This window comes from Monodelphis domestica, chromosome 4, assembly GCF_027887165.1.
Source record: "Monodelphis domestica isolate mMonDom1 chromosome 4, mMonDom1.pri, whole genome shotgun sequence".
Taxonomy (NCBI): domain Eukaryota; kingdom Metazoa; phylum Chordata; class Mammalia; order Didelphimorphia; family Didelphidae; genus Monodelphis; species Monodelphis domestica.
The window spans coordinates 281,238,182-281,256,581 of record NC_077230.1 but is presented as its reverse complement, the minus strand read 5'-3'; the positions used below and the strand labels follow the sequence as shown (position 1 = coordinate 281,256,581).

The 18,400-nt window shown below is 40.3% G+C and overlaps 1 protein-coding gene across 1 annotated transcript in view; it reads right to left on the bottom strand.

The window, feature by feature from the left end:
- ST14 (ST14 transmembrane serine protease matriptase) overlaps nt 1-17,345 on the bottom strand; it is a 72,715-nt gene extending 55,370 nt beyond the window's left edge. Inside the window, exon 1 of the mRNA XM_007495130.3 lies at nt 16,921-17,345. Within this exon, the coding sequence (XP_007495192.2) occupies nt 16,921-17,001 (81 nt within the window). The 5' untranslated portion in view covers nt 17,002-17,345. The remainder of the gene's footprint in view (nt 1-16,920) is intronic.
- Nucleotides 17,346-18,400: the final 1,055 nt, after the last annotated feature.

Sequence of the window (18,400 nt, the reverse complement as noted above, 5' to 3'; positions counted from 1 at the left end):
AAAATGAAGGTTGAAAAATTACAAAGAACAAGTATGGCTCCACAGAAGAGATATGAGAAGTTACTTCCCCCACCTCTTTGCAGAAGCGGGAAGTCCATGGGTATAGAATACCACATACAGTTTCACTTTTTTTTCAATGTATTGATCAGTTATGTTTTTTTTCCCTTTTGGTCTCTTTTTCTTTAAAAAAAAAAGTTCTGTAATGGGACAGCTAAGTGGCTCAGTAGATTGAAAGCCAGAATTTAGAGCCAATTTTGTGAATTGATTCTGAGGCAAAAGAGCAATAAGGAAGAGAATAGGAAGTGAAATGAGGGAACTTCATTGATACAACAAAACATAGCAATAAAAATTAATTTTTAAAGTAATGAGTGCCTAGAAACATGTATATGCTCCTAAAAACAGTGAAGCCTAGAGCACCAAGACTGGGAAATTAGCACACTCTGAAGGGTAGGACTAAAATGATAAGTAGCAGAATTAATCCACTGCTGGGTTCAAAATGGAAGTTAGAATGCTAATGTTCCAGGTGTATCTGCATAAAGTCTTAGCAGCAGTGTGCTTCAGTTCCTTGATAAGCAAGCTACTGAGTCAACTAAAACTCACCAAATTAAACTTATCTAGTTTCCATTTCTTCATTTTTTCCACATAAATAGTACCACAAAAGTCTCTGCTAAATATTTTGCTGAAAGCAAATACTATTCTACTAATATAATAATACTAACAGAGAAGGAAATGAGGTTAGTCTGGCAAGGTTCATCATCTTAATTAGAGATGCCTTTGTAAGTTTTCATAATTCATCTGTTTAACAACATATCCTACCATTTTTCTAATGAACAAGGTTAAGCCTATTTCTGCCTTGGACAGGTGACTAGGACATTGGTCAAGTCTAGAGGGCTTCAATTCATCCATCACATGTAGTTTTATAAAGTGCCCTCTAAGAATCTAAGGCCAAAGCAGAGGCAAAGGAAACAATGCTGGACAAAAGGTTAGAAAGCCTCTCCCTGGCCAATTCCCATCTTTCCATGACACTAGATAATCACTAAGTGTATCAGTTCAGTCTCAGACTCTTACTCATATTCTCCAGAAAGTATAAAATGAACAAATTACAACCCACTGGGACAGTCCCCAAATGCCCTGGAGGGTAGTCTACACATTAATTCTGAGAAATACTGCACCCAGGAGTGCATATATTATAACCACAATACCATGTTTTGCTTAGCTTCACACTTCACAGAATCATATATATGGCATATACATAAAAATATTAAATAATAATTACATATGTGTATCTATAATCTAGAAAGAGAAAGAGAGAGGGGGAGGAAAGGAGGGAGGAAGAGAGAGGGAGAGGGAGAGGGAGATGGAGAGGGAGTGAGAGAGAGAGAGAGGGAAGGAGGGAGAGGGAGAGGGAGAGGGAGAGGGAGAGGGAGAGGGAGAGAGGGAGGGAAGGAGGGAGAGGGAGATGGAGGGAGAGAGAGAGAGAGAGAGAGAAGGAGGGAGAGGGAGAGGGAGAGAGGGAGGTTAGGAGGGAGAGAGAGAGAGAGAGAGAGAGAGAGAGAGAGAGAGAGAGAGAGAGAGAGAGAGAGAGAGAGAGAGAGAGAGATGAAATAAATAGTTATCCGGAATCCCCTCAAAATACAACTCAACTCCAGTCTCGGTAATATATTTCTTCCCACTTGCATTGTGATGATTTAAGGCAACTGTGAGAGGTGTTTAGTTGAGAGGGGAAGAGGACAAAGACTTTCTGACCATAGTTCTGCCATCCACCATTTACATGACTGTAAGCAACTCACTTCAACTACCTGGACTCCATTTTCCTTATCTGTAAAATAAGGGAATTGGATTGATGACTTCTTTTTTTTTTAAACCTTTACTTTCTGCCTTAGAATCAATACTACATATTGGTTCCAAAGTAGAAGAACAGTAAGGGCTAGACAATGGGGTTTAAGTGACACAGCTAGGAAATGTCTGTGACCAGATTTGGACCCAACACCTTTTTTCTCCAGGCCTGGCACGCTAGCCACTGAGCTACCTAGCTGCCCCTTAGACCAACTACTACTATCTCTTCTGATTCTAAATGTAAGATCCTGTGAACTTTTTTCCTGCTGATATTCTAGATGTTCTAGTTTGTACAGAACACTTGCAAGCCACTAAAAGCCAAAGGTCCCATGATCCATTGTATAGAAAACATGCCTCTTGTTCCTCCACATCTCCTAAACATAATGCTTCCCTAGGAGAGAGGTGAGCCAACTGTTTGGGCAGAACCACAAACCAGAGACAGACAAACCTAATGGGGAACTTGGAGACCACAACATCCTGAGAGACAGACAGCCACAGGTATGATACTCACAACGGAAGTTGTGGTTACTAAGGCATTGAACCAAAGGCTGAACATAGAACAAGGTATCTTGGATTGAGTTTGGTAGAACTTAGAGTCTTGTGATTATTTTTATAAAAGGTAGCTGTGCTCAATGGGATAGTGAGTTGGGAACAAAGACTCAAGGGTTCCAATAAGTCAGTTCCTTCTTTTCTTAGGGCCTCAGTTTTTCCCATCTGCTAAATAGATATGATAATCCTTTCTCTTCTCAGTTAGTATAGTGGATAGAATGTTAGATCTGAAATCAGGGAAACCTGAGTTCAAAACCAGCCTCAGCCAAGTCATTTAACCTCTGCCTGTCTTAGTTTCTTCATCTGTAAAATGGAGATAATAATAGGACCTACTTCCCAGGGTTATCGTGAGGATCAAATGAGATATTTGTAAAGTGCTTTGTAAACCTTAAAGTGTTATCTATTATCATTGCTAGTCCTGCTATGAAATGAAAGAAGAAAAGTCTAAAGGGCTTCCAGAAAAAGCAAATATCTAATCCAAACTGACTAGGTGCTAAATAACAGCCTTGACTGCTAATCCCAACCACAAAAAGGAATATTGGCATCTCCTCCATCACAACAACCAACCAGCTCCGGAGCCTCATAATTTCTAAGAACAGGGACCACAGTTCTGTCAGTGACTGCCTCTTTAAGACCACATCTGGAGTATTATGTTCTGTCTCGGCTGCCATTTTTAACAAAGTCATTCATTGATAAGCTAGAGAGTTGAAGAACGTTGAGTTCAAACCTGGGGATGAAAAGATATAGCTATTTTCACATACTTCAAGGACTGCCCACATAAATTTTTTTCACATGGTCCCAAGAAGTGAGAACAAAGGATAAGTGGAAGTAGATTTAAACTATGAAGAAGTAGATTTAGGTTTGATGTCAGGAAAATTTTCCTAATAGTTAGAGATATTCAAGACCATCTTGAGAGGTAATAGAAGCCCTCAAGCAAGACTTCTAGGAGAGCTGCTGTTATAAAGGTCTCCAAAATGAACCAGTTTTTAAAGGTTCTACTAGTAAAATATGAAGCCAGTGTTGGCCACATAATCCATTATGATCCTCCCTCTAGCTTATTCCAGTCAATGTAGTTGGTCTTCACTTTTTCTACAGATAGAAGATGACTCCATCTTTCTTTGATCTACAAGACCATAGAGATGCCATTTGCAGTGAGCTGCTTTTCCTTTTACTGTTGGGTTCAAAACTCAGATTATTAATGCCAATTTCCATGTTTGAGAATATTTCTTCTGAGCTTTAAACCTAGGGCTACAGCAAAATTTCCTAGAGAAAGATTAGCTCTGAACATTTCTAGATCCAGTCCAGGTATCTGGTTTGGGAAGGAACTAAGGGATGCAGAAAGGAAAGTTTGTCTCTACCATCAAGTGCCCTGCAGGATCCAGCCTATTTCATAAGGCAGGTTCTATAGTTCCCCATAATGAGAGTACTAATTGACATGTATATACCTGCTAGGCAACACAGTGTGAACCAGGTTCCAGGGCAGTCAAGTCTTTTGGTATCTGTGCGAGGTTGGGAAGAGGGGGCAAGTTCAGGATCTCACAGCCCAAGTGTAAGGCAGGAAGGAAAGAGGCAAAGAGGCATGTAAAAAAGAGCTCTAATATCCTGGGTTCTTGTCTCTAAATATATATATATAAAATATGATTTAAATATAAAACATAAAAAATTTATAAAGGACATGAAGGTTTGGAAAAAACTGAAGTTCTCACTTTTTTTTTCAATCCTTTCCTTCCATCTTAGAATCAATACGGGGTATTGGTCCTAAGGCAGAAGAGTGGTAAGGGGTAGGTAATGGGGGGTTAAGTGACTTGCCCAGGGTCACACAACTAAGAAGTGTCTGAGGCCAGATTTGAACCTAGGACCTCCCATCTCTAGGCCTGACTCTCAATCCACTGAGTTACCCAGCTGCCCCCAGTTCTCACTTTTGAGACTTACAACAAACTTGTAAAAATAGGTGGGGCAGGCATTATTATCCTCATTTTACAGATGAGAAAACTGAGGCTTCATAAGCTGATATGTCTTAAGTATGATTTAAAACAAGAGGTCTGGCCTAGATAATAACAGCTCTTGTTTACATCAGTTTTTACCAAATGCTTTTCAAAGAGGTTGGACTAATTCACAATTTCAACAAAAGCAACTTGGAATTAATCTTTAAAAAGTGACCGAAATGCTCTCATCCTTGATGATCTAGGTACTAGACATATATACTTGAAGAATGTCAAAGAGAGAAGGGCCCCATATTTATCAGAATATTCACAACAGCCCCTCTGAAAGAAAAAAAAAATATATGTCCATAGACTGCAGTAAAACTATACAAATTCTGACATAGAACTGAAATAGATATTACTACACCATAAGAAAGGGCAACTAGGTGGAACAGTTTATAGAATGCCAGGCCTGGAGTCAAGAAGAACTGAGTTCAAATTTGACATTACTAACTGTGTGACCCTGGGCAAGTCACTTAATCCCTTTGCTTTAGTTTCTCATCTGTAAAATGAACTGCAGATGGAAATGACAAGTCACTCTAACATCTTGCCAAGAAAACCCCAAATGGGGTGACCAAGAGTCAGACATGACTGAAGACAACCAAACCACAAAGCACCACAAGAAACAATGAATATGACGACTACATAGGCATCTGAGTAGATTTAAGCAAAGTAAAAGCAGAACCAAGAAAGGAATGTACAAAATGGCCACAAAAGTGTAAGTGGGAGGGAAGGAAAGAAGAAAAGAAAAAGAGGAGAGAGAAGGGAAGAGAAGAGAAGAAAGAAGGAAGGAAGGAAGGAAGGAAGGAAGGAAGGAAGGAAGGAAGGAAGGAAGGAAGGAAGGAAGGAAGGAAGGAAGGAAGGAAGGAAGGAAGGAAGGAAGGAAGGAAGGAAGGAAGGATGGAAACACTGTCTAATTATAGTCCAATTTGACCCTAAAAAATTATGAAAAAAATACAACTCCCTCACTTCATTGGGAGTAGGAGATTATGGACATGGAGAATGACATATCCTCAGTTTGATGTATTACTTGTTGCTTTTTTTTCTTTTTCTTTCTTTTATTTTTTGTTATAAGGCTCTCTGAGTAGTTAAGGGAGACAGAGATAGCTGGAAATGAAGGAGGCAGCTCTGTAGCAGAGTGGATAGAGCAGCAGACCTGGAGTTAGGAGGACCTGGGTTCAAATTTTACCTCAAGCATTACTTATCTAGGTGACCATGGAAAAATTACTTGCCTGGCCCTAGCCACTATCTTTTTTCTTAGAATAAATATTAAGGCAGAAAGTTAGGAGCTTAAGGAGAAAATAAGAAAATTAAGGTGATATACAAACAAAAGACATCAATAAAAAATAAGCATTTTAAACATTTTTTAAAAACATACAGCAAATGTTTTCCAAATATCTTCCCTGAGAGGTAAGTAATGCATGTATTGTTGTTTCTGTTTTACAAAAGAGAAAACTAGGAAGTGGCCAAACCAAGACTCAAACCCAGCTCTCTTGACTCCAACTTCAGTCCTCTCACCACTGTGTGGTCCCTAAGTGCCTTTCTAACTCTAAAAGGATAATAGGTTAAAACTTCTGAATGAGTATTTCTTAACTGATACTGGGGGAAAGAAAGAATAAGAACAATAAAGTTACCTTGAAAGGGTAGGTTGAGGAAGATACTGGACAAGTGAAATGGGACCAATCTTCTAAATGAGGTCAAAGGCAGAAGACAAGAAGCTCAAAGCAGTTCTGATCAAGGACTTTCAATAGAAATCTATACATAGTGGGCAGTTGGGTGACTCAGTGGGCTGAGAGCCAAGTCTAGAAACAGGAAGTTCTGGGTTCAAATGTGACCTCAGATACTTCCTAGCTATGCAACCCTAAGAAAATCACTTAACCCCCAATGCCTTTCCCTTAGTGTACTTCTGCAGTGGGACCAATATATGGTTAAGTCAGAAGGTAAGTTTTTTTAAAAATGAAATCAACACGTGCATATGACAGAAGAATGGCCCCATATTTAATATAACATCACACTTCAGGTTGTTCTTTGAATGCGTACATCTAGAGGTCCTTGCAGCAACTTCAAAATCACTCATCCATCTCATTTATGAATCACAGAGGACCTGGGAATCTTTTTTTAATAATTTATTAATATCTCTTGTTTTTATTGTCACCCAGATTTCTACCTATATTTTTTCCCTTTTCCCTTTCTTCTCCTAGTGAACCAGCATATATTTAAAAAAATAACTTTTTCAAAGAGGAAAAGAAAAAATCCTCAATTGGATTAATACGTTGAAAAAAACTAACAATATATTTAATACTCATGCACTTCCCCATCACTGCAAATGAGTAAAGGAAGGAATATTCTCATTTCCCAACTTTGAGGCCATGCTTGTTCTTTGTATTCTTGCAATACTCATTTTGATTGTTTCGTGGGTGGTTCTTTCCATTTACAACAATGTAATCATTGGGTATATTGCTTCCTTGGCTCTGCTTACTTCACTGTGCATCAGTTCATGTAAGTCTTTTTTTAAACCTTTACCTTCTGTCTTAAAATCAATGCTGCGTATTGGTTCCAAAGCAGAAGAGCAGTAAGGAATGGGCAATGCAGGTTGTGACTTGCCCAGGATAGCTAGGAAGTATCTGAGGCCACATTTGAACCCAGGACTTCCTGCCTGTAGACCTGCCTCTTAATTCACTGAACCACTTAGCTGCCCTTCATGTAAGTCTTTCCATACTTCTCTGTATTCATCATACTCACTATTTCTTACAACTAAGCAATAATCTATTACATGTATTATTATTTATTACATTTATTATTATATACACACTTTTTTTACCCATTCAGTCGCATTGCAATGGAGTGTATTTGGCCTTGATGTCTACTGACACTGAGAAGTACTCCAAAGTAAAATGGGCTACCTCGGGGCATAGTATTCTTTCTGGAAATTTTCAAGCAAAGTCTGAGCAATTATTTTCCACCTGTGCTAGAATGAGAGCTTCTTCTTTGCATTGAGTTGGTCTAGATAGCTCCTGAGGTCCCTTCCAGCTCTGAAATTCTATGCTTTTAAATCCAATGCTCACAGAAGACTTAAGACTAGAATTGCTCTGTTTAACTGGGCAAAGTAGGATCCCAGTCATTCTCTAGCAAAGGGGACAGTAAATGTTTGCAGGTAGTACTAAATGCAAAGAACCACACCCAAGCCACATGAACAGCTGGGTCATCACCAGAACAGGTGTGTACACGAGGTTAAAGAGTGCACATTATGCGTAAGCACTAGTCGTCTGTGTGGCTGTTTGTTATAACAGAAACAGAAAAGTGAGACTAATGACTCAATTTTCAAGAAGGAAGGGAATATTCAAATCACTCTAGAAAAGGTGGATTCAAAGAGATATTTTTGATGAGAACACTGATCTCCCATTATACTTTTTACAGAGGCATAAGATGTGGATCCATGCTATAGACAAGACATTCAACAGTCAAGACAAGTTGAAGATGACAATTTTCATCTAAGGAAGAGTTTTCCACAATGGGAGCTCACTATACTTAATAACTTCAAAGGTTCATTCATCCCACCAGCAACGGTTATATCTATTGATTATACCATGCAAGTAAGTATTTTGCTATAGATTATTTTTGTTGAGTCATTTCAGTCATTATCTGACTCTTTGTGACCCTGTTTGGGGTTTTCTTGGCAAAGATACTAGAGTAGTTTTGCCATTTCCTTCTCTAGCTCATTTTATAGATGAGGAAAATGAGGCAGAATTAAGTGACTTGTCCAGGGGCTCACATAGCTAATAAGTATCTAGAGGATAGATTTGAACTCAGGTCTTCCTGACTCCAGGACAGGTACCCTATCCACTGTGATGCCTAGCTATCCCAAGACTAATTTGATCTCTAATTGTTTTAAGTGCCTAGTTCTTCCTTTATCAAGCAGTTCATAAGCTTTAAGTTTGCTGATTATGTGTGATCTTGTGAAAATTATTTGGAACAGTTCTTCAGGATTTCAGTTTATTATGAATTAAATAAAACAATCAGTATGGTACAATAGAAAAAAATTGATACTGAAAGTCTGAGGAGAAGAGTTCAAATTCCAGCTGTTGTATCATTTACCTGTGTGATCTAGACAAGTTCCTTAACCTCTGTGAATTTATTTCCTCATCTGTAAAATGTGTTGGCTGAGATGACTTGAAATCTCTTCTCACCTTGACATTATCCAAATAGGTTGCCATTCCCTGACCCCACCACCTAGAACAATAGTATTCAAACCTATTCAACAAATATTTTCAAGGACGATATTATTCACAAGGCACTGTGTGAAATACAAAAGGGCTCTATTCCTGTCTCCCTTATAAGCTAGTAAGCATAAGTATGAAAGACAGGATAAGTATGAAAAAATAGGAGTTAGAATGTGCTAAGTGTCATTAAAGTGTCATAAAAAAGGAGTCCAGATGAAGCAGAGATTACCAAAGTTTGGGGATGGTTAGTCAGTCAATAAACATTTATTAAGTGCCTACTATGTGCCAATCACTGTACTAACCACTCGGAGATACAAAAAAAAACAATAGACAGTCCCTTCTCTTGAGAAGCTCACAATCTAATGGGGAGACAACATGCAAATAATATTTACAAACTTACAAATAATACTTACAAACAAGCAATATTGGAAAAATTGAAGCAAATCTACAGAGGGAAGGCACTATCATTAAGGGAGATCAGGAAAGGTTTCCTAAAGAAGCTGGGATTTGAAGAAAGCCAGGGAAGGTAGGAAGTGGAGATAGAAAAGCCATTAGGAAATTAGGACTAGCTATACAAAGATGGTACCTTATAAACTGGACTTTAAATGGATAAGATAACATATGGATAAGGAAGAGAATTCCAAAGGGCCTTTAATCAAGTCAAGTTCCATTGAACAAAAATGTTCAATAGTTCTCCTTTGTGTTCTGGTAATCTCCCAATATATTCCATCATATACTCCATAATCATAGCCAAACTTAGCCAAATACATGCTCCAAGTTTTTCCCCTTCTGTATTTTTGTTCATTATATTCCTTCTACCTGAAATATTCCTCTCTCCAGCTCAACCTGTCCAACTCTTCTTATCCATCCTTCAAGACCTCTCCAGCTCAAACGCTATCTTCCCTCACAGAAGCATACCTTGATTTACACCAGATGGAAGTAATCCCCTCAGGACTTTGTACCTAACTAATCACACTTTGAGATTTTCCTGTGCATTAATTATCTCCCCTACTACTACTAACAAGGTTCACATTAGTAAAATGCATTATGATTTTTAAAGATCTTTATTCACAACTCTATGAATCAGCTAATTTATTATTTTTCCCACTTGACAAATGAAACACTGAGGCATAAAATGACTTGCCACAGCTACTAAGTAGCTTTCTGTTGGACTCTTGCACAGAAGACAGCTCATGGGTCGCTCGAACCGAGGGCTACACCTTTCAACTATATGACATTCCTAGACTATAAGATCTGGAAGAGCAGAGGCTCAATCTTTGTATTTCTCACAGTACTTTTGCACATCGTAGGTGTTCAACCAATAGAGTTGACTGAATAACTGAATGGATGGGCTTGCTGATTCAGTGGAATGAAGAAGAACTGGTACACCAATAGTAAATAAGGCTAGGGACAATTAAAGGGGTTTGGTAGCCTTGGGCAGTTTAATAATGACCCTGGATGGCAAATATGAACTTCTGTTCTTACATAAAGTGTGAGGAAAAGGAAGTAGGGGGAAAGTTTGGCAGAGAAAAGCACCATTCCACCCTTCATACAAATGGCAGATTAGTCTCTGCTGACAACCTAACATCTGATTTGATGATGATGATGAGGGAGATAATGATAATCGCTGACACAGATTCAGAGCCAACACCTAACTTTCTCATTTTTCAGAATTCTTGATTTGACATTTCCTAGCTGTATAGAAGGGAAAGTCACTTGACCTTGAAACCTCAGTTTCCTTTGCTGTAAAAGTGAAGCTAGTTATTCCTGTAGTACCTACCTATCTTCCTGGGGTTGTGAAAAACAAATAAGATAATGGGCCAAAAGCACTTCTGTACAGCTTGAAGGGCTATAGAAATGTCAGCTGTTATAATGATCAATTGACAAGTTATATTCATTCTGCATCCCTAATATCTCTTGATTCTGTCCCTTCAGAGATCTCAGCTTTTGGGGCTGGAAGAACCTTGAAATATCATCTGGTCCAGTGACCTCATTTTCACAAGTGAAGAAGCAGACACCTTAAAGGGCATCCATAACTAGCAGAACTTGGATTTCAAGCCAAGTCTTCTAGCTCGAAAGACAGAGTTCCCACTGCTACACCATGATGCCTGCTTCCTTTCTGTTCCCTCTGCCACCACCCTAGTTCAGGCCTTCATTACCTCCCACTTAAGACTATCACAATATCCTCCAAACCAGTTTTTATTACACTCCAATCCACCCTTTATATGAATGGCAGATTAGTCTTTGTTATGTACAAACCTGATGATGACTATGATGATGATAATAATAATCATTGACATTTATATATCACTTCAAGGTTTACAAAATACTTTACATGGGGCAGCTAGGTGGTCCAGTAGATAGGGCACTAGGCCTGGACATGGGAAGTCCTGTGTTCAAATCTGGGCTCAGACATTTCCTAGCTGTATGACCCTGGGCAAGTCACTTCCCTGCAATTGCCCAGTCCTTACCATTCTTCTCCCTTGGAACCAATACACAGTATTGTAAAAATAAATTTGGCGAGTTATAAAAATAAAATATTTAGATGGAAAAACTGTTCCAATATAGGTTCAAAACTGTTCCAAAACTGTTCGGATACTTTTGATAGATGCAATCAAAAGTATCCTCAGTGATGAAGTGAAGCTCAAATGTGAATTTCCCTTTAGGGCCAGGCACAAGGATGCTAAAGAAACTCTTATTATTAAAATGTTTATTGAAATATATAAGAATAAATAAAGGATTTCTAATTCGAAGGGATTCCAAATCCACCCAAATAAACTCCCAGGTCCAACAAGGAACTGCTTTTCCTGTGTTTCACAGGCTACACTAATCCTCCCTGATCTGACTAACCCAAATTTATACTATCTAAATAAAAACTACTACTATTATCCTTATAAATCTTAACTTCACCTTTAAATTATAAAATAGCAAAGGCTAGCTAATTGAGTCTCAACAAGAATCAAGGTAAAGATTTTAAAAACAAAATCAAAATACTTTACACACATTATTTCATTTGATCATAACAACAATCAGATACTAGATGTATCATTGTTCCCATTTTACAGGTGAAGAATCTAAGCCTCAAAGAGCGTAAATGACTTAATAATAATAACTAGCATTTACATAAACTTTATGGTTTGCAAAGTGCTTTACAGGGTTTTGTTTTGTTTTTTAAAACGCTTACCTTCCACCTTAGAATCAATCCTGTGTATTGGTTTCAAGGAAGAAGAGCAATAAAGGACTAGGCAATGAGAATTAAGTAATTTGCCCAGGGTCATACAGCTAGGAAATGTTTGAGACCATATTTGAACCCAGGGACCTCACATCTCTAAGCCTGGTTTCCAATCCATTTAGTCACAGAGCTACTCCTAAAATACTTTAAAAATATCTTATTTGATAATCCTGTGAAGTGTTATCATCATTCCCATTTTACAGATAAGGAAACAGAGGATAAGTGACTTGCCTAGAATCATACAGTTATTAAGGATCCAAATTTGAACTCAGGTTTTCCTGAGTCCAGGTCCAATTAACCACCTAGATGTCACTTGCCATGGTGATTTAGATAGTAAATAGAAGAACAGAAAGCAAACACAAGTTTTTCTGGAGTCCAAGTCCAGCACTTTTCCTATTACCTCATACTGTTTTTCATGTCATTCCTTTTCTCAAAAATTTTCAATAATTTCTTGTTGTCTCACAGAGGATAAACTCTTTAGCCTGACATTCAAGGTCCTACACAATTTGGTGCTACCTTATGACTTTTCCAGCCTTGTTTCACACTTTTCTACATTCATGCTATATTCCCACCAAAATGGAAGGATGAGCCTTTGCTCATACTCATCCTTACACTTCAAATATCATTTTCTTCCTCAATACACCTATCTCTACCTATTGAAATCCTACTTCTGGATGGCTAACGAAGTTGTGATACATGAATGAAATGAATATTGTCAATGTGCTGTAAAACAAATAGACAAAAAAACCCATAATGACAATGATGAATTCAGAGAAGCAGTGGAGGATTACTGTGAAAGGCTGCAAACCAGGAAAACATTATATACTGTGAATATATCCAAGTCAATGGGAAGACCCAACAAAACAACTAAAACTGAATACTATTAAATTATGACCAAATTTGGTCCCCAAAAAGATATTTACAAAGGTCCTTCCAATCTTTTTGTCATGAGGGGATAGAGACCAGTATACACATGAGATTATTAGTGAATATATTACTTAGTTTTGTGGAATAGTGGGGTTTTTTTTCTTTGACTCTCTGTGAAAAGGAATGTTGCATGGCTCTCTGGAAATGGTTTACATCTATTATCTAATTTGTTCCCCATAATAGGGAGGTATGAGGTATTCAGTATAAGGATATATTTTTCAAAGATAGATGTTCTAAAAACAAAAGCTATTGTTTAAATGTATTTTTAAACCTTTGATTATAACCCCCCCCCAAAGAATTTCCACTTTTTCAAATTCCATTTCAAATATCATCTCCTTCATAAATCCTTCTGGGATCTTCTTCCTTCCTACCACAAGTAGAAAATGATGTTTTCTTTCTCTTACTTTGTATCTCTTATGCATTTAATATTATTTTTTATTTCTTCATGAAATTCACTTGATTATAGAAGACTCTGTATCCCCCCCAGTGTTCTGAATAAAGCAAATGCATGTGTGTATTGAATAGAACCAAGAGATGATAAAGAATAAGTGAGACCAAGGTTTCCATTGTCAGCAGGAGGCAGTCCCCAAAGGAATGAAAGATGGGAAGAATAGATGATTTGAGGGCACAGGAGAAAAACAATCTTAAAATAACAAATAACTGGATCTCTGCTGAGGAGGCAGGAGGCTAAAGCCCAAGTAGGCAATTATCAGGAAATCATAAACACCACAATTACTATAAGGAAAACAAAAAGATAAGTGAGTATATGTGTTGCACATCAAGGGTGGAATCATAGATAGAATACACAGAGACTAAAGTCTAGCTAGGGACCTGCTCTGATTACTTCCTTTCTCAAGGAATGAGAAAGAAAAGAAAACCACAGCTCTCAGGTTTCAATTGTCCTTCAAGGTTTGTGTAGCTAAGGTAGCCCTACAAACTACATCTCTGTAAGCGCTATACCTCAGGATGAATATCTGGAGAGGAAAAACAGGCTAACAAGATCAGAAATGCTTTAGAAATATGCCTCAGGAGTAGGGGAGGGAGGGATGGGGGAGCCAAATCAACAGCTTTGTTCTCCACCACAGGGGAGGAAGCACATATCCAGGAGAAGAAAGGAAGTAGAGAATGAAGCAATGTCACTCTTCCATCTCTTACACTGTAACAAAAGCTCCTAACCTAACTCTAAGAGCCTGAAAATGTGTCTCTCTCAGAGTTCTCACCCAGGGTCCTGGTGAGACAGAGTAATGTGAGCTTTGATTACCTGGATATCACTTCAGACTGGGAGAGTGCTGTGTCTACACTGAGAATGGATGGCTCCAGGACAGCTAGCTGGCTCAGTGGATTGAGAGCCAAACTGTAGGGATGGGAGGTCCTAGGTTCAAATTTGACCTCAGATACTTCCTACTAATGTGACCCTGGACAAGTCACTTAACCCCCATTGTCTAGCCCTTATCACTCTTCTGCCTTGAAACCAATATACAGATTTGATTCTAAGACAGAAGGTAAGGGGTTTTTGTTGTTTTTAAACCCTTATCTTCCATCTTGGAATCAATAAAAATAGGGGTCAAGTGACTTTCCCAAGGTCACACACAAAAAATAGGGGTCAAGTGACTTGCCCAGGGTCACACAGCTGGGAAGTATCTGGGATCATATTTGAACCTAGGATTTCCCATCTCTAGGCCTGGCTCTCAATCCACTAAGTTACCCAGCTGCTCCCATATTGTTGTTGTTTTTTAAAGAGAGTAGATAGTTCTACCCTGGGTTTTTCTTCCTAAGGCACTAAGAACTAGATATTATGGAGGAGTAGATAAAGAGCTGACCTCAAAATCAGGAAGACCTGAGTTCAAATCCAGCCATATGTTGGAGTTTTCCTTTTTGGTGTGCCAAGCAACAAAGACTATAAATTGCAAAATACCAAGAGATCTCTAAACTAAGCGACTCACAAGTCAGTGCAAAGTAGGAAAAAAAAGAATAGAAACTACTACATTCTTCTGTCTTATATCAGGACAAAAAGTGTCACATGAAGATCAGTTGAAGGAACTTGACATATTTAACTTGGAGAAAGGGAAGAGGAGAAAAAGATCTATGTACATATCTTATATTTAGGTATTTAAAAGGTTGTGATACATGGGTCAATGGGGATATGATTGGGGATGTAGATTCTAAATGATCACTCTAGTGTAAACATCAACAATATGGAAATAGGTTTTGATCAAGGACACATGTCAAACCCAGTGGAATTGCACATTGGCTACGGGAGGGGGGAGAGGGAGGGAAGGGAAAGAATATGACTCTTGTAACCAAGGAAAAATATTCTAAATTGACTAATTAAATAAAATTTTCAAAAAAAAAAAAGTTGTGACAGAACTAATGATCCCAGAGCAATGTATGGAAGTTTTAACAAGATAAATTTAAGTTTGGTGTCAGGAAAACTTTCCTAACCATTAAGACTGCCCCAAAATGGAATAGGTTACTTTGTAAGGGCTAGATTTCCCCTCACTGGTGGCCTTTCAGCACAACTGGATATGCTGGGGTAGGGATTCTTCTCATATATAGGTTGGGTGAGATGGTTGCTGAGATCCCTTCCAACTCTGAAATTCTATGATTCTGTTTTGAGATCTTTGGAGAAGGGGTTCTTCATCTTTTCATGGTTAAGCTGTTGGAGCTTTCTGCTTTAATGTCTTTATTTTGCCTCCATGATATAGTATAGACTCAGCCTTAGGATGGTTCTTCCTTTGGTACATACTATTTGTGTGAACATGGGCAGATCTGCCCCTGAAAGAATCTGTAAGGCTGTGTTACAGAGAAGTTGCAGATCTGCATCACTTTTCACACAGGAAGTTCCCTACATCAAAGAAATCACAGGTTTGTGGATCCTGAAATGGGGGGTTGAGAATCTATACTGAAGAAGTTGCCTTAAAACATCCTTGCTGACACCGTCCCACCTCCAAGACCCCATCTCCTGTGGGAGGCTGGTCCACCCCACAGCAAAATGTTTTCTATGCCTTGCTTTCTTTCTTTCCTCCCATCCAAACCTAATCAGGATTTGAACTCTCCCGCCTCCTTTGCCCAGATGCAAATGTAACAGCATGGTTCATTGATGTTAATGCAGCTTAAGGCAGCAGAGCTGAGTAAAACTGAGAGAGAAGTAGAGGATAGGAGAGTAGGTACAAAGGCAGAAAAGTTGGTAATGGACCTAAAAAGCCCTTCCAATATGCAGTGCCCAGGGATATTTACAAAGTGAAAAAAAAAAACAACAACAGGGGGAAGCTGGGTAGCTCAGTGGATTGAGAGCTAGTCCTAGAGACTGGAGGTAGTAGGTTCAAATCTGACCTCAGACACTTCTCAGCTGTGTGACCCTGGGCAAGTCACTTGACCCCCATTGCCTAGCCCTTACCACTCTTCTGCCTCATTTGTTCTCAAACTTAGAGTACTTAACTCCCCCATTTTCTTTCAGCTGGTTGGGGTTTGCTCCCAAAGGTCTGGCGTGCATCCACAATCCAACAGCTTCAGTCCTTCTTCCCTGCCCTCCCTCACCAGGCAGAGGCCAGGCACCTGCCTAACAGGAAATTCCACCTGTCCGGTAAGGGCCGGCAACAAACAAAAGGGGAAAGAGCTAGTGGGTTCCCTTTCCAAAGACCAGCTCACTGGGCTGGTGAGGGAGTTAGGGGCCCCGGGCCTGGAGGGAAATAAGGCGGTCTCAATCCAGGCCAGGAAAAGGGAAGGGGAAGGTAGAGAGAAACTTCTACAATTCCCCTGCTTCCGTTTCGGTGACCTCCAGTCCCAGACGGAGAGGAGCCTCAGAGGGGAGGGGAGTCATTTTCTGATACTGAAAGAAGAGACCGAAATCACTGCAGGACTCTCTCCCACACCCGTCGTGAGATACAAATAGGGAATGCGGCGCAAGGTGGGAACCCGACGGGGGCCGAGGAAGCTAGGCAGCGGCGGCCTGAGGGAGGAGAACTATTGTTACCCTGAATTGTTCTCTAGAAATGGGTTCCAGACCTAAGCAGGAAGCAGCTCCCAGAAATCGGAAAGCTAGTACCCCGCCCACAACTTGTTCAAGTTCCCCACCACTCGGCGCCCCCAAGGAAGCAAGGTCTCCTAGGTTCCCGGGGTGCTCCCCAGCCAGCCCAGAGCTGCCCAGGAGCGGGACCCTGGGCCCCACTCTCACCTGGGATTGTTGACTGTACTTAAGCCCGGCGCCAAGGTCCTTTTTACCGCCTCTGCCCTTCTGGGCCCGGTTGCTCTTCATGGTCCCCGATAGAAAGGTGTGAGGAAGGACGGCCCTACCAATGGAACCAGACTGGGGTCTCAGCAACGCGCTCTCGGCGAGCAGCCCACTCCCATCGCAGCCTGGGATGCGACTTTGCAGAAATCACCGGGCACAGACAAAAGAGAAAGAAGGGGTGTTCCCGCGATTCCCGCTCGGCTTGGTGGGGTCCCGGTCCCACTCCGCTCCCCTCCCGGGAGGCCGGCACTGTGCCCCGAGGAGTCCGTTCCCAATTCTGGTCCGTCCAGGAGTCTCTCACTCTCGCTCTCGCTCTCACTCTTACTCTCCTCTCCTCCTGAACTCAGGTAGTTTCAGGGTGTGGCCTCCCCTTTGGCCCGGCCCCGCCCCCGGCCCCGCCCCCGAGGGACAGCGCACTGGCAAACTTTGCCCGGCTGAGCCGCGCCCCCAGCCCAGCCTCCGGTCGCCTGTTCCTGAGGATTAGAGCAAGACCCGAGTTTAGGACTAGGTTATGTGAGCCAGTGGAAAGGTCCTGGACTTGGGATGCAAAAGCCCTGAATCAGCAGCTCCGCTGCCACCTAACCAGCAGTGCGACCTTGGACGACAAGTCCTTTCACTAGTCTGGGCCTCAACTGAATCACCCCAACTCACGAGACGACTGTGAGTATCAGTATTACAGACGAAGCACCTTGTTACCAGAAACTGACAGTGACTTGTGAGTCAGCTGGCCGTGTGTGTGCTCTTCATGGTCCTTGATGGAAAGATGTGAAGACTGACTGCTGCCCCACCGATGAAACCAGCCCGATGTCTTCGCAGCGCGCTAATAATAATAACTAATAATAACTGATTAAAGCGTTGCCCTAAAACCACCTGGCATAATAATAACAATAATAACTAACATTTGTACGAAGCGATTTAAGCTTCTTAAAGTAGTTTACATTCCGGAGTTCTAATTTAATTTTTGCAACAATCTTAAGTGCTACAGATCAGCCAACAAGTCAACAAGCATTTTTTAAGCGTTTACAATGAGCCAGGGACTGTGCTAAATGCTGAAGGATCAAAGAAAGACAAAAATGCAATCCTGGGTCTCAAGAAAGGGAAAACAGACAAAATTCCTAAAGAGAGAGAGTACAAAACATACTGTAAGAAAGGAGGATCTAGGAACACCTTCTGCAGAAAATAGAATTTGAGCTGAATCCTGAAAGAAGTCAGGGGTGCCCAGAGGTATCTCCCTGGTAGAGGGAGATAATTCCGGGAATGAAGACTGACATAGTCAGACATGAGCTTTAGGAAAGACACTTAAGACCAGAGATTGAAAAGACTTGAAGCAAGAGAACCAATTAGAAGGCTGAAAGCAAGATTTGACGACAAATTGGATACGTGGTTGATAATATATAGGTATTAGAGTATTCCTACTTTATAG